The sequence below is a fragment of the Rhinatrema bivittatum genome, chromosome 18 (genome assembly GCF_901001135.1).
Source record: "Rhinatrema bivittatum chromosome 18, aRhiBiv1.1, whole genome shotgun sequence".
Lineage (NCBI taxonomy): Eukaryota > Metazoa > Chordata > Amphibia > Gymnophiona > Rhinatrematidae > Rhinatrema > Rhinatrema bivittatum.
Window position 1 is genome coordinate 8,476,656 of NC_042632.1, and position 20,076 is coordinate 8,496,731.

At 44.9% G+C, this 20,076-nt stretch overlaps 1 protein-coding gene across 2 annotated transcripts in view; it reads right to left on the minus strand.

Annotated features, from left to right (window-relative positions):
- The window catches only part of LCP2 (lymphocyte cytosolic protein 2), a 326,171-nt gene that overhangs the window by 284,565 nt on the left and 21,530 nt on the right, over positions 1-20,076 (minus strand). For both annotated transcript variants that reach the window (XM_029583581.1, XM_029583580.1), the window contains exon 3: positions 10,395-10,441. In XM_029583581.1, the coding sequence (XP_029439441.1) occupies positions 10,395-10,441 (47 nt within the window). The remainder of the gene's footprint in view (positions 1-10,394; positions 10,442-20,076) is intronic.

Genomic DNA, 20,076 nt, shown 5'->3' on the forward strand with positions numbered 1-20,076 from the left:
CATAGCAGTCAAGTCATGATTTCATAGCAGTCAAGTCATGAGTTCAATTTCTCCCCTTCCATCCCAAGTTTATTTTCCTTGTTTTTTGTAACTTTCCCTCTCCCTTTTTCTGATTCACTGTATTTAAAGTTCAAGGTTCTTATTGAAAATATTGTTTTTTACGTTACGTTATGCTTTACACTCCTTGTTATTTGTAAACCGGGTTGATGTGATGCCTATCATGAAACTCGGTATAACAAAAACAATAAATAAATAAATAAATAAATGACCCGGAAAGGGGCCAATGCTTCTAAATGGTCTGCGGAGGCCATTTCCGTGTTCGAAGATTTAAAGACTGCCTTTTCCACGGAACCATGCCTACGTCATCCAGACCCCAGCAAGCCATTCATCGTAGAGGTCGACGCCTCTGACATCGGTGTGGGGGCTGTTCTGAGCCAGACCGGAGATTCCAAGTCCTTACGTCCCTGCTCTTTCTTCTCACGACGCTTCTCTCCGGCAGAGAAGAATTATTGGATTGGTGACAAAGAGCTCCTGGCTATTAAGTTGGCATTCGAGGAATGGCGTCCTTGGCTCGAAGGCGCTCAACATAAAATTACCGTGTTTATGGACCATAAGAATCTAGAGTATCTTCGCCATGCACAACGTCTTAACCAGACAAGCTAGATGGTCCTTATTTTCCAACCGCTTTGACTTCGTGCTCAAATATCGCCCCGGAGACAAGAATACCACAGCTGATGCCTATCACATTCCTTTCTCTCGGAGGATATTCCTGAAGAGCTGCAGCACATAATCGATCTGAAGAACGTCGTCTTAGCAGCTACTCATTCTGTGCCAGCTGATAAGACCATCTCAGAAAGAAAGTGCTCTATTGGGCGCACAATTCCAAACTGGATGGCCATCCTGGTCAACGCCGTACCCTGCTGAAGCGACAGAAGTATTATTGGTGGCCAACTATCAAGGAAGATACAATCTCCTATGTGGCATCTTGTGCCAACTGTGCCAAGCACTAACCTACTTCCGGCCAACCGTGGGGATTGCTGCAACCGCTTTCAGCTCTGGAACAGCCCTGGATGCATATCGCTACTGATTTTGTAGTTGATCTACCCCTTTCTGGATTTATGAATACCATCTGGGTCACAGTCAACCGCTTCAGCCAGATGGCCCATTTCATGGCACTGCCTGGCTTACCCTCAGCCTCGGAACTTGCGAAGCTCTTCATAGTCCATATTTTTTGCCTCTTCAGCCTACCGAAGCACATAGTCTCCGATTGAGGATCGCAGTTCATGGCAAGATTCTGGAAGGCCCTGTACAAACTCTTCAACATCTCTTTAGATTATGCATCTGCCTATCATCCTCAATCTAATGGCCAAACAGAACAGATGAATAGGACCCTGAAACAATTCATTTGGGCCTATGTGAGTTATCATGGGCTGAATTCGTCATTAATTCTCATCCAGAAACATCAACTGGATCAACACCATTTGAAGTGGTATATGGATGTTCACCATCACCGCCACTTCCACTGAAGCTCTCAGTGACGTCCCCAGCAGCTCAATCCACTGCTGAAGAAATCCATCAATTATGGACTCAGACGAAAGCAATGCTACTCAAAGTGAGTGATCGAGCCAAAAGGTTTTATGACGCGCATCATTCCAAAGCACCTGTCTTTCAACCTGGTGACAAAGTCTGGCTATCCACTAGGCACCTTAGACTGAAGTTACCCTCCTCTCGATTTGCTCCTCGCTACGTTGGACCATTTCCAATCCTCCGACGTCTTGGCAATGTTGCCTACAGTCTGAAGTTACCACCTGGATTGAACATCCATAATGCTTTTCATGTTTCACTTCTGAAACCACTCATCATCAGTGAATTCTCTTCCAAATCTAAGGAACCATCTCCTATCAATGCAGAAGATGACCTAGAATACAAGGTCGAAGCCATTCTTGATGTCCGCAAATGAGGCAAAACCTGGGAAAACCTTCTCTCATGGGAAGGTTTTGGCCCCAAAGAAAATTCTTGGGAGCCTCTGCCTAATATCCTTGACAAAGAGATGCTCCATCAGTTTCATCTCTCACATCCTTGGAAACCAAAACCTGGTACCCGCAGAGGAGACCGCCCTTTGAAGGGGGGTACTGTTGCAACCATCCCTTCCCGACGGCTTCACTCCACCTACCTTTCTTTCTTTGCACCTCCTCTCGCTATGGATGGACGCCTGGCTGCTGCGGTGTATGCCTGCTATCCTCTCCAGCATCCCCGGACCGGCTTGGGCGCTACCTCTCGCCATGCTTCTCTGGTACCTTAGGGCATGCGCGCCGCGTGTCCCTCACTCTTATTTCCTACTTGGCGTGAACATCAGGGGCATCCCCGTGATGACGTCATGCTGCATGGATATTTAAAGCCTACGTTTGCTAGCCTTTGAGTTAGCAAGGGGAATCTTAAGGATGGGATTCGCTCTCCGTACCCAGCTACTCTGCCTCTCCAATTTCCATTGGACTCTTAACGCTAACGGGGTACCCAGTCCTCGGGGGCCTCACTTGCTTTTCAGGTCGCTATCGAGAAACCGGTACTCGCTCCTCAAGGGCCTATGTTCCCTGACTCGCTGCCTGCTCCTACCTTCTTTTCTGCCTGGAAGGATTCGCTATCTTCAACACCAGTGCTACCGGAGGAGTGCTGTTCCAGCGCCTGAGGGACACTAACCCAGCCGGGCTACTTCTGCTGCTCACTACTGGGCGTGGTCAGCTGCCACAGTATGCAAGAGTCCACCCAAACCTCACTAATTATAACAAGAAGGAAGTGGAGGCCGACTGGAGCTTTGTCAATTCCAGCCCTTCCAGCCCTTCCAGCCCTTCCAGCAGGTTGAGCCCTTGGGTACCAGGGCCGGCTGGATTTAGGCGGGCCTCCGCATGGTTGATCCCGAGAAGATGACCAGAGGCAGAGTGCCAGGTGGTAGCGGAGACAAAGGGTTCCAGAAGGAAGAGACAAGATCCGAGGTCGGGTCCAGACTAGAGTTGGGGCAGGTGGCAAGAGACAAGGTTAGGACCAAGCAGAGGGTCGAAGCAGGCGGCTAGAGGCGAGGTTGAGTCCGGGCAAAGGGTCAAAGTCAAGGAGGTTTGTCAGAAGGTAAGCAGGAACAAGGACAGGAACTGGAGCTGGAACAGGTACTGGATCAGGAACTGGAACTGGAGCAGGTACTGGAACAGGAGTAGCAACAAAGCGCACGACAGGGAAGCATGGAGACCTGTTGCCAAGGCAGGCTCTGAACGTCTGAGCCTGCCTTATATAGTGGAGCTGGTTGACGTCATCATGCAGGGCCATGGGAGGCTTTCCCGCTGCGGCTCCCTTAAAGTCCAGAGAGGCGCACGTGTGCCTAAGGCTGACAGGCCAGGGAAGAGGAAGTGGCGGAGTCTCCCCATGGTGCACGTGGGGAGACTCGATCAGCCACGGAGGAGGCCACAGCGGCACAGGAGGGTCCCGGAAACACAGAGGGAACACGGGCATGAATGCGGCTGCCTACCACTGCCAACGAGGTCGGGCCAGCTCCATGGACCCAGCATCAGGGCTGAGTGAGCCTGGCTGCAGGCCTGCCATGGAAGGGGAGTGCAACAGTACCCCCCTTTATGCCCCCCCTCCTAGAGGTCAGGGGCGTAATTCTTCTAGGGTGAGCCTAATCATGAGGATCTTGCTATTCCCAATACTGTAATTCCACTCCGTGGAGGAAAACATGTGCGAATAATAGGAGCATGGATGCAAGGTGCCCTTATTGGAATGTTAAGACTGCCCCTGCTCCAATGGCAGAAGCATCCACTTCGACAATAAAAGGACGATTTGGGTCTGGATGGCGGAAACAGGGTCCATGTACAAAGGCCTCTTTTAGGGCCTGGAAGGCTGCAATAGCCTCTGTAATCCAGTTCTTGGTGTCAATTCCCTTACGAGTGAGAGCCATAAGGGGAGCTGTGACTAGAGAGTAGTTGGTTATAAAGTGTCGATAATAATTTGCGAAAACTTAGAAATTGCTTAATGCCTGTAGGCCCGTGGACTGGGGCCAATCTTGGATGCTCTGCTGTTTACTAGGGTCCATGGAGAAATCGTGTCTAGATATGATGTACCCTAGAAAGGGTAGGCTCTGCCTTTCGAACAGTTACTTGTCTAACTTGGTGTAAAGATGATTGTCATGCAGGCACTGGAGCACAGTGCAGACATCCTGACAATGAGTGGCGAGGTCCTTTGAGAAGACAAGTATGTTGTCATGGAATATCTCATTTATCATGTGTTGAAATACCATGGGGCATTACAAAGGACAAATGGCATTACGAGATATTCATAATGCCCATCTCTGGTATTGAAAGCGGTTTTCCAAACAACTTCTGGGCGTATACGGATCAGATTGTAGGCTCTTCGAAGGTTTAATTTAATAAAAATGGTGGCCCCTTGGAGATGATCAAATAGTTTGTTGATCAAAGGCAGAGCGTACTTATCCTTGCGAGAGATGGATTTAGGCCATGGTATTCAATACACTGTTGTAAAGACCCATCCTTTATAGTAATGAAAAAGAGGCCTGCGCCGGCAGGCGACGTGAAGGCACAAATAAACCCCTTAGCCAGGTTTTCATGAATGTAGTCCAACATAACTTTGGTACAGACAGCGGGAAAGTTCTGTCCCTGGGAGGCAAAGTTCCAGGCACGAGGTCAATAGGGCAGTCAAATTCTCGGTGTGGCGGAAGGATGTCGGCTTTCTGTTTGGAGAAAACATCCTCAAAGTCAGCGTATGGTGTGGGAAGGCCTAAGACAGTGGCCACCAGCGGGAGCACGGAGGGTGGTTCAACCTAAGAGCGGTAGCAGGCAGAATTCCACTCTGAGAGTTGCAGAGTCTCCCAACTGAAGGCAGGGTAAACCTAGCACTACTGGGTGAATGGATTTATCCAGCATGAAGAACTCTGCTTCCTCCTTGTGCAAGGTTCCAGTCTGAAGGCGAACAGGGATAGTGACTTGAGTAATCCTCCCAGGTAACAAGTCGCCATAGATAGAGGCGATAAGCAATGGTTTCTCAATTGTATGAGTTGGGATGCCCAGGTGTTGGGCCAGATCTATCACAAGGAAGTTTCCACCGGCTCCTGAATCGACCAAAGCCAGGGTAGGAAAGGAAAAGGAGTTCCAGGTTAGAGTAACCGGGAGGGCTAGCTATGGGTCCGGAGAGGTGGTGCCCAAGTTCAGGACCCCTACTGAGCTCAGGATATCAAGTTTTCTGGACGAATGGGACAAGAAGACAGATGATATCCTGCAGTCCCGCAATATAGGCACAGGCCTGAATGCCTCTTCCTAAGGTGCTCTTCTGGGGTAAGACGTCCACGCTCTAGCTGCATGGCTCCTCAAGTTTGTTAGAAGGTGGAGCTCTGCTGGCAGCGAACCTTTCAGTGGGAGGAGAATGAGAACGTTCCGCAGCTGGACAACGAGGCGCTCAGACTTCCCGGTGGAGCTCCTGGAGGCAATGGTCTATGCAACCCATGAAGTCAGTAGTTTGTGGGCTGCAAGTAAGTCCTTGAGCTGAGGTGATAGATCATCTAGGGTAAATGGAATGGAGGCAATCCTCTTGCCAGCCCAGCTCAGTCGCTAGGGTATGAAATTCAATAGTATACTCGTTGAGTGCTCGACGGCCTTGCTGTAGGTGCAGAAGATCCGAACTTGCCATTGCCTGCCTTCCTGGATCATCAAAAGTGCAGTGGAAGGTGGTGACAAAACTTGGTAACTCTTGAAGAAGAGAGTCCGCTCGCTCCCATAAGGGAGAAGCCCAAGCCAGCGCCTTACCTTCTAGGCGAGAGAGGATGAAGACACCTTTGTTATATTATCCTGGAACATGGATGGTGGCAAGGCAAACTGCATATAACACTGGTTTATGAAGACCCTAGAAAGCTTCGTGTCCCCATTAAAACAGTGTGGAGCAGGCAGGGAGAGTGAAGCCCTGACCGAAGTAGCCGGTGCCGGAGAACTGGATGAGACAGGCATGGAAGCCGCTGAGCCTGGATGAGAGTCCAGACAAGCATTGAGGCGCTCGATGGATGTAGCCAGTGCCTCAAGGAACAACTGCTGTTCCTGGATCTTCAGAGCCAGGCCCAGAATGGCCTGGAGAGCTGATGGCTCCACTGGGTCCATGGTCTTGGCAACATGTTGCAGGGGTGGACCCCTGGTCTGAGATAGTGTTGGCACCACCCATGGGGAAGCCCCCACGGGTCCCCATCATCAGGAGGCAAGGCCAAGTGGGAAGCGGAAGCTGACTGGAGCTTCGCCAATACCAGCCCTCGTTCCCCACAGGTTGAGCCCTTGGGTACCAGGGCTGGCTGGATTTAGGCGGGCCTCCACATGGTTGATCATGGAGAAGATGTCCAGAGGCAAAGTGCCAGGTGGCAGCGGAGATGAAGGGTTCCAGAAGGAAAAGGCAAGATCTGAGGTCAGGTCCAGACGAGAGTCGGGGCAGGCAGCAAGAGACAAGGTCAGGTCCAAGCAGAGGGTCGAGGTAGGCGGCTAGAGACAAGGTCAGGTCTGAGCAAAGGGTTGAGCAGACGGCTAGAGATGAGGTTGAGTCCAAGCAAAGGGCCAAAGCCAAGGAGGTCAGTCAGAAGCTAAGCAGGAACAAGGACAGGAACTGGAGCTGGAACAGGTACTGGATCAGGAACTGGAACTGGAGCAGGTACTGGAACAGGAACTGGAACTAGAGTAGCAACGAACCACATGACAGGGAAGCGTGGAGACCTGTTGCCAAGGCAGGCTCTGAACGTCTGAGCCTGCCTTATATAGTGGAACTGTTTGACGTCATCATCCGGGTCCGCGGGAGGCTTTCCTGCCACAGCCCCTTTAAAGTCCAGAGAGGGGGGAGAAATCCAAGATGGCTGCTTGAGAGGATGCTACTCATGCTGCTCTGCCTCCTTGTTTCCTAAAAAGGACTGTTTTTCCTATTTGAATAGGTAATATGCCGCACAAAGCGAAGGGGAAAGTTCATGTCTTTCCACCAGATACAGCTAGCCCCGCTGGGCAACAATTAATATTGGTGCGATTTCTACCTCTGGATTAAGGGCTTCAAGCCCCGTGGGTGAGACTGGGAGAGGAGCCTTGTTTTCACCAGGGGAAGTGATGCTGAGCCCACCTGATCTCCGAGAACCACTGCGATCTTCCCCCCTGCATGAAGCTGACAGGGCTGTACTCCCGGATGTTCAATTCGCGGGGTATGCTCAGCAGGGTGGACGTGCCGAAGCTAGCGCAGCTGGGATGCCCTCTCCTTTCCAAACTACGCGACCTGGGGCTCCCGAGGGAGGAAGGCTGAGCGCGGGAGCCAGCTTCTCAGAGATATCAGAGGATGGTGCGTGAGTGGATGAAGAAGGAGTGAACAACTTATATCCCTTGGAAATTATTAAACTGGCGGTGATTACTCTAGAGTCCCTATGGGACTTAATGGCAGTTATGACCCGGACGTTCAGAGAGCAGGCCCGACGCCTGGAGAACTCAGAGAAAAGAATAGACACAGTCGAAAAGGAGCATTTATTGTTATTACAAGAACATTCTAATTTCATACAAGTATTAACTAGTGATATTAAAAGTCTATAAGACTCTAATAGAACCATCATGAGTGATCAAATATCTTCCTCAAGAAGATTAGAGTCTATGGAGAATTATTTGAGACATTTAAATGTGAGATTGTTAAATTTCCCAAAAGTTTTGGGTGAACTGCCCTTGGTGACCTTTAAGTGATTTATGCTAGAGACTCTTAAAATACCTTTAGAATCAACTCCAGCTGTAAAGAAAATTTAGTTTCTACCACAAAGAAGGAGCCCTATCCTGTCATTAGCTGGTAATGGCCGGGGTGATTTTGCTAATCTTAATGAATATCTTGAAAATTCTAATTTAGAGGTCACGGAGCCTGCAGTACTCTTTGTTTCTTTTTTTTCTGAGTACCTTATGAGTCTGTTAAAGTTATTTAAAAAATTTAAATGTTCCCTTTTTGGGAGGTCTGGTACGTTTCTATTCAGACCTCAAGAGCTACGCAGCAGCATAGGAAGCTGTTTTTGTTAATGCAGCCTGAGGCTTTGGCTTTAGGAGCAAGTTTCCTCCTACGTTATCCATGCAAATGCATAATTCAATTTTCTGTAAATACCTATATTTTTTTCTCTCCGGAGTAGTTGCTGATGTTCCTGACTGGGAGGGCAAAGGGTCTGCAATTATTGGAAGCGATCTATTAATAGTATGATGGGGTATCAAGCAGTATTGTTAATCTGGTTTCTTATGTCTCCTCTGATTTTCTTTTCTCCTCCATTTTACCTTTGAAAATATAAGAGATAATTATGTTTCCATGATTAATAGATTTGTAATATGTATTATGTATTAGAGATTTCTTCTCTTAGTTACATTGTAAAGATGTTCTTTGTAAAATGCATGAAAAAATTGATAAATTTAAAATTTAAAAAAAAGTCCAGAGAGGGAAGAGGAAGTGGCGGCGTCTCCCCGAGGTGCAAGAGGGGAGGCCCGGTCAGCCCCGAAGGAGGCCGCAGCGGCATAGGAGGGTCCCGAGAACATGGAGGGAATGTGGACACGTAGGCGGCTGCCTACCATTGCCAAGGATTTTGGGCAAGCTCTGGGGACCAGGCGTCGAGGGTGAGTGAGCACGGCCACGGCCTGCCACGGATAGGGAGCGCAACAACACACACATATATACATGTTCATTCTTTCACATATTCCCTCTCATATACATGACCATGCCCTCACGCACACTCCATCTCTCACACACAGAGGCTCTCTCTCTCACACATATATGTGTGTGTGTGTGTGTGTGTGTGTGATTATGTGTGAGTGAGCCTCTCAGTGTGTGTGAAAGAGAGAAGGTATGTATGAGAGCCTGTGTGTAAGAGAGAGAGAGAGAGAGAGCCTGTGTTCATGTGTGTGTGTGTGTGTGTATGCCTGTGTGAGGGAGACTAGGAGTGTTTGTGTATTTGAGGTAGAGAGTCTTCAGTGGGACAAGTCTGCTGAATATACTTGGCTGAAGTTTACCCTGATAACTTTAACCTTTTCCAGCTCAGCATTTTTTATCATAAGCTTCCAGCATTGCTGTCAGAGCTATGTTGGAAGCAGCTGGGAAAAATACTATCATACTCCCAGCTTGAGTTTCAAGAAGATCTAATGGAAGGCCAAGGAGGGTGGAATAAAGCTTATGAGGGGGGGGGGGGAGGAGCATGAGGAGCTTGTGATTTTCCCAAACATATTGGGGAAGGGGAAGGAGAAGGAGGGTTGGCCTCAGGGAAGTAATACCCACTGCTTTTTTTTTTTTTTATTTGGTAGGTTGGGAGTGGAAAGGATTGGGAGCCCTGCCCATATTTAAGGTGTTTTCTGGTTTGAGGGGGCTGGGAATTGGGCCTGAAGGCCCCAAGGCTTTTTATTTTTGTATTTTGAATATAGCTGGTTAAGTAGCAAGTTATCTAGCCACATGCAGCCAAATAACTTTCAAACGTGACAAGTCATATTCAGATGTAACTTGTTATATTTGAACGTTTAGCTGGATATCTTATCTGCTTGTTGGCTTTCTGTATATTGCCCTGTTTTTGTCTTTACCTGAAAGCTCTGGAAAGTGTGTTCCACTCTGCGGCACACATGGTCAGAAGACCATGACCTATTTCTTTGAACCTACTTGTGTTCAGAAAAATGTAGATCTTGATTCAGAGATTCACGCGACTCAGAAATCCAGGTAAACGTCTAATCAAGAATTGGAACCAAACTGCGGTCAACTCATTTTATGCCTTTTATCAAAATGTTCCCTTCTGTCCATGCAGCCAGAATGGCTGGCAACAGCTCAGAAACTCCTGATTTTTACCTTGAAATTCATGATATCTACAAGGGTGGATCCTATGCATCAGACCATAACATTGAGTACAACAGCATGGGAGATTTAGGATTGGATCTAGTGAGAAGAGTGAAGCCTAGGTATGCTATGAAGATGCTATGTTCGGTCTTGGGAAAGTAGTGATGGCTATTACTCTGTGTGGGCTCCTGCCAGCGGAATAAGTAGCACTAAGAGTACGACTTTCAGGCCAGCAAGGGTCCCTAGAGAAGCAAAGACTGCAGAGAAAGAAAGCAGAGGAAAAGACAACCATAAAAGAAAGCCACAATCCAAGCTTGGAAATATTCTTATTTTTTGGGAACTCATAAGACCTTAATTTGATAATTTCCAAGAAAAAAAAAAAAACACGTTTGTAAATGAGTTGCAACCATCCCATCAGTTTGCAGCTTCTCAGCTTTTTATCTGTAGGCTTTTGCAACTGCTCTATTGTCTTTACTCTGTATGGCCCCTCAGCATCTACATTCCTCATATTTCCCAATAACCACCATTTACAAGCAAGTAAAGGAAATAATTCTACTCACGGAACTCTTAACTTTGGAAATTTCTGGAAGTTATTTTCAGCCATACTCTGAAATAAAAACACAATACATAAATATATGGATAAGCTATGGAATGGTTCTAATAAATAACAGGAGTGCCACTTTCCTGTTTTTTGCTTTTCAATATACATGGTAAGTGGCTGCTGCAATCAATCCAACAATGCCTTTAACAGTAACACTGTATCATCTCTATACCTGGGAGCTGATCTACAGGCCCATACTGCCACTAGAAATATGTCTTTGGGAAAGTGTTAAAGGGTTATTGTGATGAGTCATTGAGGTAGAGGTTTTGCAAGGGGATTTGGTGTATTCCTTTAAGGGAGTGCTGTGAGGAAGATTCACACATAGGGTCAGCATAAGGTGGTTTTCAGATTCAAAGTACAAAGATGTCATTCTGGTTATTACTGCAGAATTCTAAGAGATTGAGACGGTAATTACACAGCTGATCAGTGCTGTTCAGTAGAAGCCTTGAGAGACTGGTGAACCATTGCTGGACGCTTGGGTGGTACCCATAGGCAACCCAGGAGAGTTATGGATCTGAATAACCTGGCTTGTGTAAATCTTGTGGGAAATAAGAGAACTGTATTGAGGGGACAATGAGTGAGAAGAATTCAGTGTGGAGATGTGAGTGCTAAAACTCTGTTCTTGGAGGAAGTTTTATGTTGTAGCTGCTGATAGTCAATGCTGTAAGAGCCTGTAAATCCAGATCTAATCAGTTTAAATCAGTTAATCAAAATGTTAATATTGGTCAACTCTGACTGCTGGAATCCCCAGAAATAAAAGTTTGTTGACGGTAACTTTTTGTTTGAGGCCATCCTTTATTCTAAAGACTGGGCTGTTGGTTCTTGGAAGAAGAAGGAGTGGAGTCAGAGGGGTCACAGAGGGGGAAAGGGTATTTTTTTGTGTTGTTTTTCTTATCCAGCGTTATCAATACAGCTTTTGCCTCTGGGCCAGGTCCACGACACCATTTACATTGGTGATTTTTATGTACCCATAAGAGACAGGTGCTTTGCTTACAGGCATTCCTCTTTAGGCAGCCATTTAATTGACTGGATTGGATATTATGCAGTTCCTATTAGCAGATTATGGTCACTGTTTTAACAGTATTGTTTGTAAATATTCTTGGTTATGTTCTTGTTTAAGCAGGTGAGGGACTGACTGGATTTCATCATGGATTTCATCTCATGATGGCAAATCATGGCTGATGATATTATGTTGCCTGTTAATTCTAACAACTGGGGTTCAAGCAGTCACTTGATTGAATGAATAATAACAGAGTTATTAGTATGGATGATGTTTTATGGTATTGTTTGTTGATTACATGTGACATATTTTAATCATTTTATGTTCTAACTCGTATGTTTGAATTTATGTCAGGTTATGTTTAAATTATTTTATATTTCATTTTATGTATGTTTTAAATTGTAAATCGCCTAACACCTTGGCAATAGGCAGTTAATAAATTCTGAATAAAGGTAAGATAAAAGATAAAGATCAGATGCACTCTCCCCTCAAAAGGAGTTGTAATCGGTTTTAATGAACTTGACAACTATAAGGGGGAGTTAGGGGAGAAAAATATACTTCATGTAAAAAGCAAGAGTTCAACTGTAAGTGTCAGGACCCACAGTCCTGGTATGGGGGGTCAAGCAAGAGACACCCTGGGTTTTTTTGGGTTCATGGCTGGGACAATGACCAATTGCAGCAACTGGATACAAGTTCAAAGGTATTTTCAAGTAGTGTTTACTGCTAAGCAGACTATCAAACCACCTGTAGAAAATAAGATGAGTCTATGAGGCAAAAGCAAAAATCAAGGCAGGCAAAGGGTCCAAAACCAGAAGATCCAAACAAGGTAAAACAGGAATAAATAGCAGAACATGGCAAGGTTAGGCTCCAGGGCAGGTTATACAAAACAAGACAAGTCATATACCAGGAGAGGTTACCTAGGAATAGGATTTCCAACTGGCTCCAGATTTTCAGGACAGACTGATCCAGTACTGGCTTTATCCCACTGCATGCAGGATCTTGTAGTTTTGCTTTTCTTAGGGCAGTGGTTCTCAACCTAGTCCTCAGGACACACCTACTCAGTCAGGTTTTCAGGAAATAGATTTGCATAAAATAGAGGGAATCTATCTCATGCATATTCATTGTGGATGTCCTGTAAACCTGACTGAGTAGGTGTGTCCTGAGGACTGGGCTGAGAATCCACATCTTAAGGAATGCAATAAGAAAATCAGAAACTGCAAATTCCTGCATGCAATTAGATAAAACCTGGACTGGACTAACATCCTGAAAATCTGGAGCCAGTTGTTAACGCTATCTAGGAATAAAGCAAGGTTAGGTTCCGAAACAGGCTACACAGGAACCGAGGCTGGTGCAAAATAGAATTGTAGACATACAGCTCTGTGTTTGAACCAGCAAGGACATAGGTAGGGGAAGGGCTGAAATACTCTGAATGCTTGCATCTGGACTCCTACTAGACCAGTTGGGAAATAAGAAAAAAGTCTCACAAACATACAAAGTCAAAACAGCTAGAACTGCCATAGAATTTCTAAAATATTAGAATAAATTTCCATGCACAAATGCTGTACGGTGAATAGGTTTGAAAGGTAGGCTCTGAAGAGGGAATTGGAGAAGAATCGCTGATTGCTGGCAGGATTATATATGGTAGTTGGTTAGATACTGCATCTTTTTTGGAAGAGAGTGCACGGAACTAGTAAAACTACAAGTGTTCAGTGATGAGGCTAAACAGGATAAATACTAGGATTTCATGGGAGCTCACAAAGGTTTTGTTAGGTTCAATGAAGGATATTTTCAATAGATCCATCAAGATGGGAGTGGCCCCATGAGTCTGGAGAAGGGCAGATGTTGTCTCTCTTCATAAAAGTGCTAACAAAGAGGAGGTTGTAATCTTTAGGTAGAAAAATTGATGGAGGTTTTACTGAAAGATAGTGAATTATCTCGAATCCAGTGGGTTGCAGAATCCCCTGCAACATGGCTTTACCAGCGGAAGACAAATCTGATCAATCTCTTTGACTGAGTAACTAGTGAATCAGAAAAAGTTCATGAACTGGATGTGGTTTATTTGGAGTTCACCAAAGCTTTAAATTCTGTCCCCCACAGGAGGATCATAAATTAAGCAGCCAGCAGGTGTGTACTAAGGTGGTGGACTGGATTAAAAACTGGTTGATGGATAGACACAAAGGGTAATGATGAATGAAATTTACTCAGAGGAAAGAAAGGTGATTAGTGAATTGCCTCAGGGATCAATCCTAGAATTAGTCCTGGCTCAATATATTTGTGCAAACAAAAAAACGGAGGAAAACCAGACCATCAAAGTAGCAAGACTAAATACCAGTGCTAAACTCTCCCAGATCAGGAAGTATTGCTTGAGGGGTAGTACAGAATGGCAGGATGGGACATAGGGTGGTCTTTTGTCTAGCTAGCCTCCTTCCCTGCAGGTTGAGCTTTTGGGTGCTAAGGGCCAAAATGACTCCATTGCGGAAGCAGTACATGGTGAGTCTGTGAACAGGCTGAATCAGGCAAGGCTGTGAACAGGCTGGATCAGGTGAAATTGTGGACACACTAGACCAGGTGAGGCTGTGAACAGGCTGGTTGTGAAAAAGCTGGGCAAATCTGGAACAAGGCTGGGTCTAAGAGCAGGCACAGGACAAGAACTGAGACAGAACACAACACCACAGACTAGTATAGTGCTGGACCAAGACAGGACAGGACTGGAACAAGACTAGACAAAACAAGGGCTGAGCAAGGCAACGCAGAACAAATATGCCCGAAGGCAGCCAGGCAGAAGGCCCTTAGGCACTAGATAGCAGAATAAGGCCAGATAGACCACCAGACAGAGGGCCCGAGGACCACAAGGCAGGATACAAGATAGAATAGGCCTAAGGAACTCAAGGCAAGGGGCAGAAGGCCCAAAGGCCACAGGGCAGGCAAGGCAAAGAGCAGAAGGCCTGGAGGCCTAAGGCAAGGCTAGAGAACAAATAGCAAGAAGGCCCAGAGACCACAAGGGAAGGCAAGGTTCTAGAAGGCCCAGGGGCCATTAGTTAAGACAAGGAGCGAAGAAGACAGAGGCCAAGCCAAGGAGCCGTATTTCATGAACTGACAAAGTGGCTGGAATACATAGGGCTGAGACTTGGGCATGGTGAGAACAGAGAAGAGAAGCTTGGACAGCCTGGAGAGTATGCTCGTTGAGGAACCCTGTTGGAGGGGAGACTACAAGACATGCTGGAATATGAGACTAGGGAAGAGATGGTGAGGATAGTTCTGAGCGGAGCTCACCAGAGGCCTCTATTGGTGGGGAGATGTCATATTCAGGGTACGATGAGGCTGCATAGCAGCTGAAATTGTAGCAATCAGAAGGAGTAGTACAAACTTAAAGGGCCCTATTTACTAAGCATTTTTTCCATAGACACAAAATGGGAGAAAACCTTTAGTAAATAATTTACCCAAAAGTCAAATGTTCAGAATAGAGTGTTTTTTATTGTTTCCAAGAAGCAGTATGAAGCATATCAATAAATAGTGTGAGTAATACAGGTTGAAATAAATAAATTAAAAGTTAAAAATGTATATTCTGCCATTTCACATATGATCTCAACAGAGTGCAGTAAAGCATTAAGTACATCAATTAAAAAATGATGACTGTTCGTAAAGTTTCTTTTTTGGATATGTGGTTTGGTTTTATCTTTCTTTTTTCAGAAAGATGACAGAAACAGCTTGCTGTGTTATGGTAGCTGTGACCTTAGACATATTAGAGAGAATATACCAGTGGGATAGTTTTTTTTTGATTGAGAAGAATTTGTTCTTCATTATTGGATTTTAAGAGAAATGTGTTGGCATAATACAGTGTTTTCTTGAAAGAGGATATCCACGATAGGTCATCTAGTATGCTTTTAAACAAGGTTTATATATAAACTGAAACCTTTTTTGACAAAGAAAAAGACTTTTGAGGCTTTCCAAGTGGTTTGTGTACTACCTTATTCTAATCAAGCAGTTAAAGTTTTTGAGATTGTTAAAAAACATTGGCCTTGTTGCATGGGCATTTGGGATTGGAACAGCTTCTTATTTATGCTTTTAAGTGCTCATGCAATATTGGGGATTATTTTCTTTCGCATCCTCTTTTTTACTTTCTGAGACACCTATTTCCCGCACTGAAATTGGTGGACATCATAGGTGTCTGTAGACTTTCTCTAGATACTGATGAATTTATACATCTGGTATCAAAGAAAAGCATTACACTGAAGTCTTTACACTACTTGTGAGACTAGTCATGCCATATATACTGTTCCATATGTTATACGGTTCCATGTAAAGCTCCGCTATCTGTTGAGCAGTTCTTCGTTTTATGTAAACCGGAGTGATTTGTAGTCCCTACTAGAACTTTGGTATATAAAAATTAAAAATAAATAAATAAATAAATATATGTGATTCATTACCCTTGCCATTAATTGTATGTGTGCAAGATAATGTACTAAATAAAGCTCAAATTTTCAAAGGCCTACGTGTGTAAAACCCGGCCTTGTGTGCATAGGGGTAGATTTTAAAAGGTTGCGTGTGGGCGTACATTTGCGCACGCTACCCGGCGCGCGCACATGTACACCCAATTTTATAACTTGTGTGCCAAGCCGCGCTGCCTTCCCCCGTTCCCTCCCAGGCCGCTCCAAAATTGGCCCTATGTTGGCACGTATGTTACAAAATTGGAGCGGCCTGGAAGGGAACTTCCCTTCCCCATAACCTGACCTTCCCACCCCTTCCCCTAACCTTTCCCCCCAATAGCCCTATTCTAACCCCCCTCCAAAATTTTTATTTTACCTTTTGTGCCTGCCTCCAGGCAGGCTCAAGTTGCGCGCGCCAGCAGCCTGCCGGCACACGATCCTTCAACACAGCAGCAATCACCGCTGTGTCAGAGACCTCTGGCCCCACCCCTGGACTGCCCCGCCCCTTTAGTAAAGCCCCGGGTCTTACACGCGTCCCGGAGCTTTACGCACGTTGTCAGGCCTTTTTAAAATAGGCCCAGCATGCGTAAGGTCCGTTACGCGGGTAACCTTTTCAAAATCCGGCCCATAGCGTGCATTTTATAACAGGCCCGACCACACACATAAAATCCAGTATGTGCACATGTGTCAGGCCCTAAAAAAGAGGAGGGCTGGGGGCGTGGTCTGGACGGGGAAGTGCTCGCCAGCAGCTGGCCGGTGCGCATACCTTGCTTCTGCACTGAAGGAGCAGTGATTAATAAAATAAAAAATTTAGGGAAAGGTAGGTTAGGTTTAGGGGGTGGGGAGGAGAGGGGAAGAGGGAGGAAGTGTAGGTAGGGTGGTAGGGAGGGAGGGAACTGGGGAAGGCCCTATCCACAGATCCACAGATCTCTCCCTCTGTGTGTCCCTCCATCCGACATACAATCTCCCACCTATGGCTAACTTTCTTTCTGACTCCCAGAATCCTTCCCTTTTTGTTCTATAGCAGATGTCCCCTACATGATTTGAACTCAGATTTTTTCTTATACCTATTTTATTGTATATCTTGATCTGTTTATGCTAATGTTCTATACCAGTTTTTTACAGTTTTGCTGTTAAATTACTTTAAATGTATCAGGTTGTTGTAATTGTAAACCGGCGTGAAGGCAACTCTGCTATACCTTGGTATATAAAATATGCTAAATAAATAAATAAAAATATTGCGTCACCACACATATTTTATAAAAAGGTGCCCCCCTGCACATGCCACCCGCACATACATGCGCAGATTTTAAAATCTGGTGTCCATGTGCGCGTGGTCATCCAATTTTATAACATGGGAGTCCCGGCGCACTTATGTTATAAAATTGGCGCATCCATGTGTGCACTGCTTTGAAAATCTACCCCTTAGTGTGTACATTATGGAACACTGTAGTAAGATTTGAGGGAGCTCTTTAGATGCTCCCCTTATCCAACATTCAGCTGACAAAGGTTACATAGTGGAAGAGCTTCAATTTTTTTTTCTTTAACAAATGACGTGTAAGTGGAAAGGATATCTTAGTTGGCTTCTATTAGGTACTGAACCACTGGATTTTTGGTTTAAAGCAGTGGTTTCCAACCTGGCATCCATGAAACCATCACAGGAGACTATGAGGAAGGAAGTAGGGCAGGAGGGAAGGCACAGTTTATATAAACATACATTATTTTATATTAAGTTTTATACATTATCAATGATTCTGGAGTACATATTATTACATTAATCAGTATTCTGTACAGCATTTAACTGCATGTAAAAATTAAAATGAAGCATTTGGGGGGGTCCGCAGAATTTTTGGAAGGGGTCCATGATCCCCAAAAGCCTGGGAATCCCTGGTTTAAATGATATGGACAGATTTTCTTTAGTGAGTGTCCCCTTGAAATTTTAGAAAGATTTTTCAGGATTTGGCCCCCTCAAGTGAATAAAGTTATGTGATTGGGCATTTCAGTGCTATTGCACAGACTTAATGCTGATTTTGTGATGTCTCCTGATAGGTCTGGTTTAGAAGGTTTGAAAGAGAGAGAGAGAGAGAGAGAGAGAGAGAGAGAGAGAGAGAGAGAGAGAGAGAGAGAGAGAGAGAGACTAGATATAATGTCCTCTCCCTAGATAGGTATTTGTATCCCTATGGGAGGCCCACCTAGTAACTCGAGGTGAGGTTTAGGTATTAGTGTAGGGGGTTAGGGGCGACTCTGACATTCAACGTGAGACGTACGAACAGAACAGTGTTGTGAAGATTTGATGATCTATGGAGAGAGGAAACTCACCCAAAAATGAGATTTGTGCAGTGTTCTCTCCACCTAGCTTGATGTTACCCAGGTAGAGTGTCCATCAAGCTAGGTGGAGAGAACCTTGCTCTCTCTCCCCCCCTCCCCCCAGTGGTTGTATGCAGGAAATACAATAGGTCTGGCACAATGCAATGTCTGAAAATGTTATCACAATTTGCGCTAACTTAGCTGTTCACATAAGTAATTAGTGCAAATTGTGATAAACTGTCTATTAGCATAAACCACACCCCTTTTGCTATTGCATGTGATACTTACTGCATTTTGATAAATCCAGGCCTAAGTTTGTACCTGAGGCAATGGAGGGTAAAGTGACTTGCCCAAGGTCAAAGGAGCAGGACTTGAACCCTGGTCTTGTGGTTTGTAGCCCACGGCACTAACCACTAGGCTATTCCTCCTCCCATTTTATTTAAATGTTATGATTTAGATAAGTATGGATGTGCTTTATTCTTATTTATGTAGAAATAATATAGTGGAAGACAGATGACAATACATATTGTTTGTGTCTTGTAAGCTTGATCCATATTTGTCAAGTCTTTTTATGGATAGATCACAAAGAGTTTGGAGGATGTCGGTGTGAAGTTACGATCACTTGGATATCGGCAAGTTAGGTATTCCCCTGAAGAAACTCAAGTGAGCGAAACATGGGAGTTTTTTCTGCTTGAATCATTTGGGAACTTTATTCTACTTGAATTTTTTTAACATCTTTTAGACCTTCTTTATCCTGAGTTTTTTTTGGCTGCAGCTTTTATTTCATTGTGTACAAATTACATGATCCACAGAATGATGGATTTTTAAGTGTTTTTGTGTATATGATATATTTGATGTCTAACTTTTTTGGATATGTTTATGATAGTATGGAACAGATTATTTATTTGATTTATATTCTGCTTTTCAAGCACTACAAAGCCGATTACATTTAGGTACTGTAGGTATATATTTTTCATTAAAACTTGTTAAATAAAAGTTGAATATTTTGTTATTTGAGTGTTTTAGCATTGTTTATATATATCAATTTTTTCTGTACATATTTGGAGGTTGATATGATTTAGTCATTTAATTCATTATTAGGTTATTCCGGTAGATATCCCTCATTATTTCAGACACTTGGATACTCATGATAATCAAGAATGGTTGTTTGAATTTTCATTCTCCTCCACCTTTAACCATTCTACATACTCACCATCCTTTTCTGACTCAGCTCTAGACCTATGATTTTAAACACCTCCATCATATCCCCCCTCAGCCGTCTCTTCTCCAAGCTGAACAGTCCTAACCTCTTTAGTCTTTCCTCACAGGGGAGATGTTCCATTCCCCTTATCATTCTGGTAGCCCTTCTCTGTACCTTCTCCATCGCAACTATATCTTTTTTGAGAATCGGCATCCAGAATTGTATACAGTATTCAAGGTGCAGTCTCACCATGGAGAGATACAGAGGCATTATGACATTTTCTGTTTTATTCAGCATTCCCTTTCTAATAATTCCCAACATTCTGTTTGCTTTCTTGACTGCCGCGGCACACTGAACCGATGATTTCAATGTGTTATCCGCTATATCGCTTTCTTGGGTGGTAGCTCCTTATATGGAACCTAACACAGGAGGTCATTTACTAAAGCTAGTGCACGCGAAAAGTCCCTTTTCGCATGCGATAGAAAAAAAAGGGGCGGAGTCGGGGAGGTGTCTGGCCCAGATGAGGAGGAGTCGGGGCGGACGCTGCTAGGACATCGCGGACAGCGAAAAGGTAAGAACCCATTTCACTGCCCATTTCGCACCCAATAGCGCCACCTTTTATGATGGCGCTATTGGGTTTGAAAGCCGGCAGCGATTCCACCGCAGAGGTGCGATCACTGCCGGCTTTCGCAGGCCCCCCCCCCCC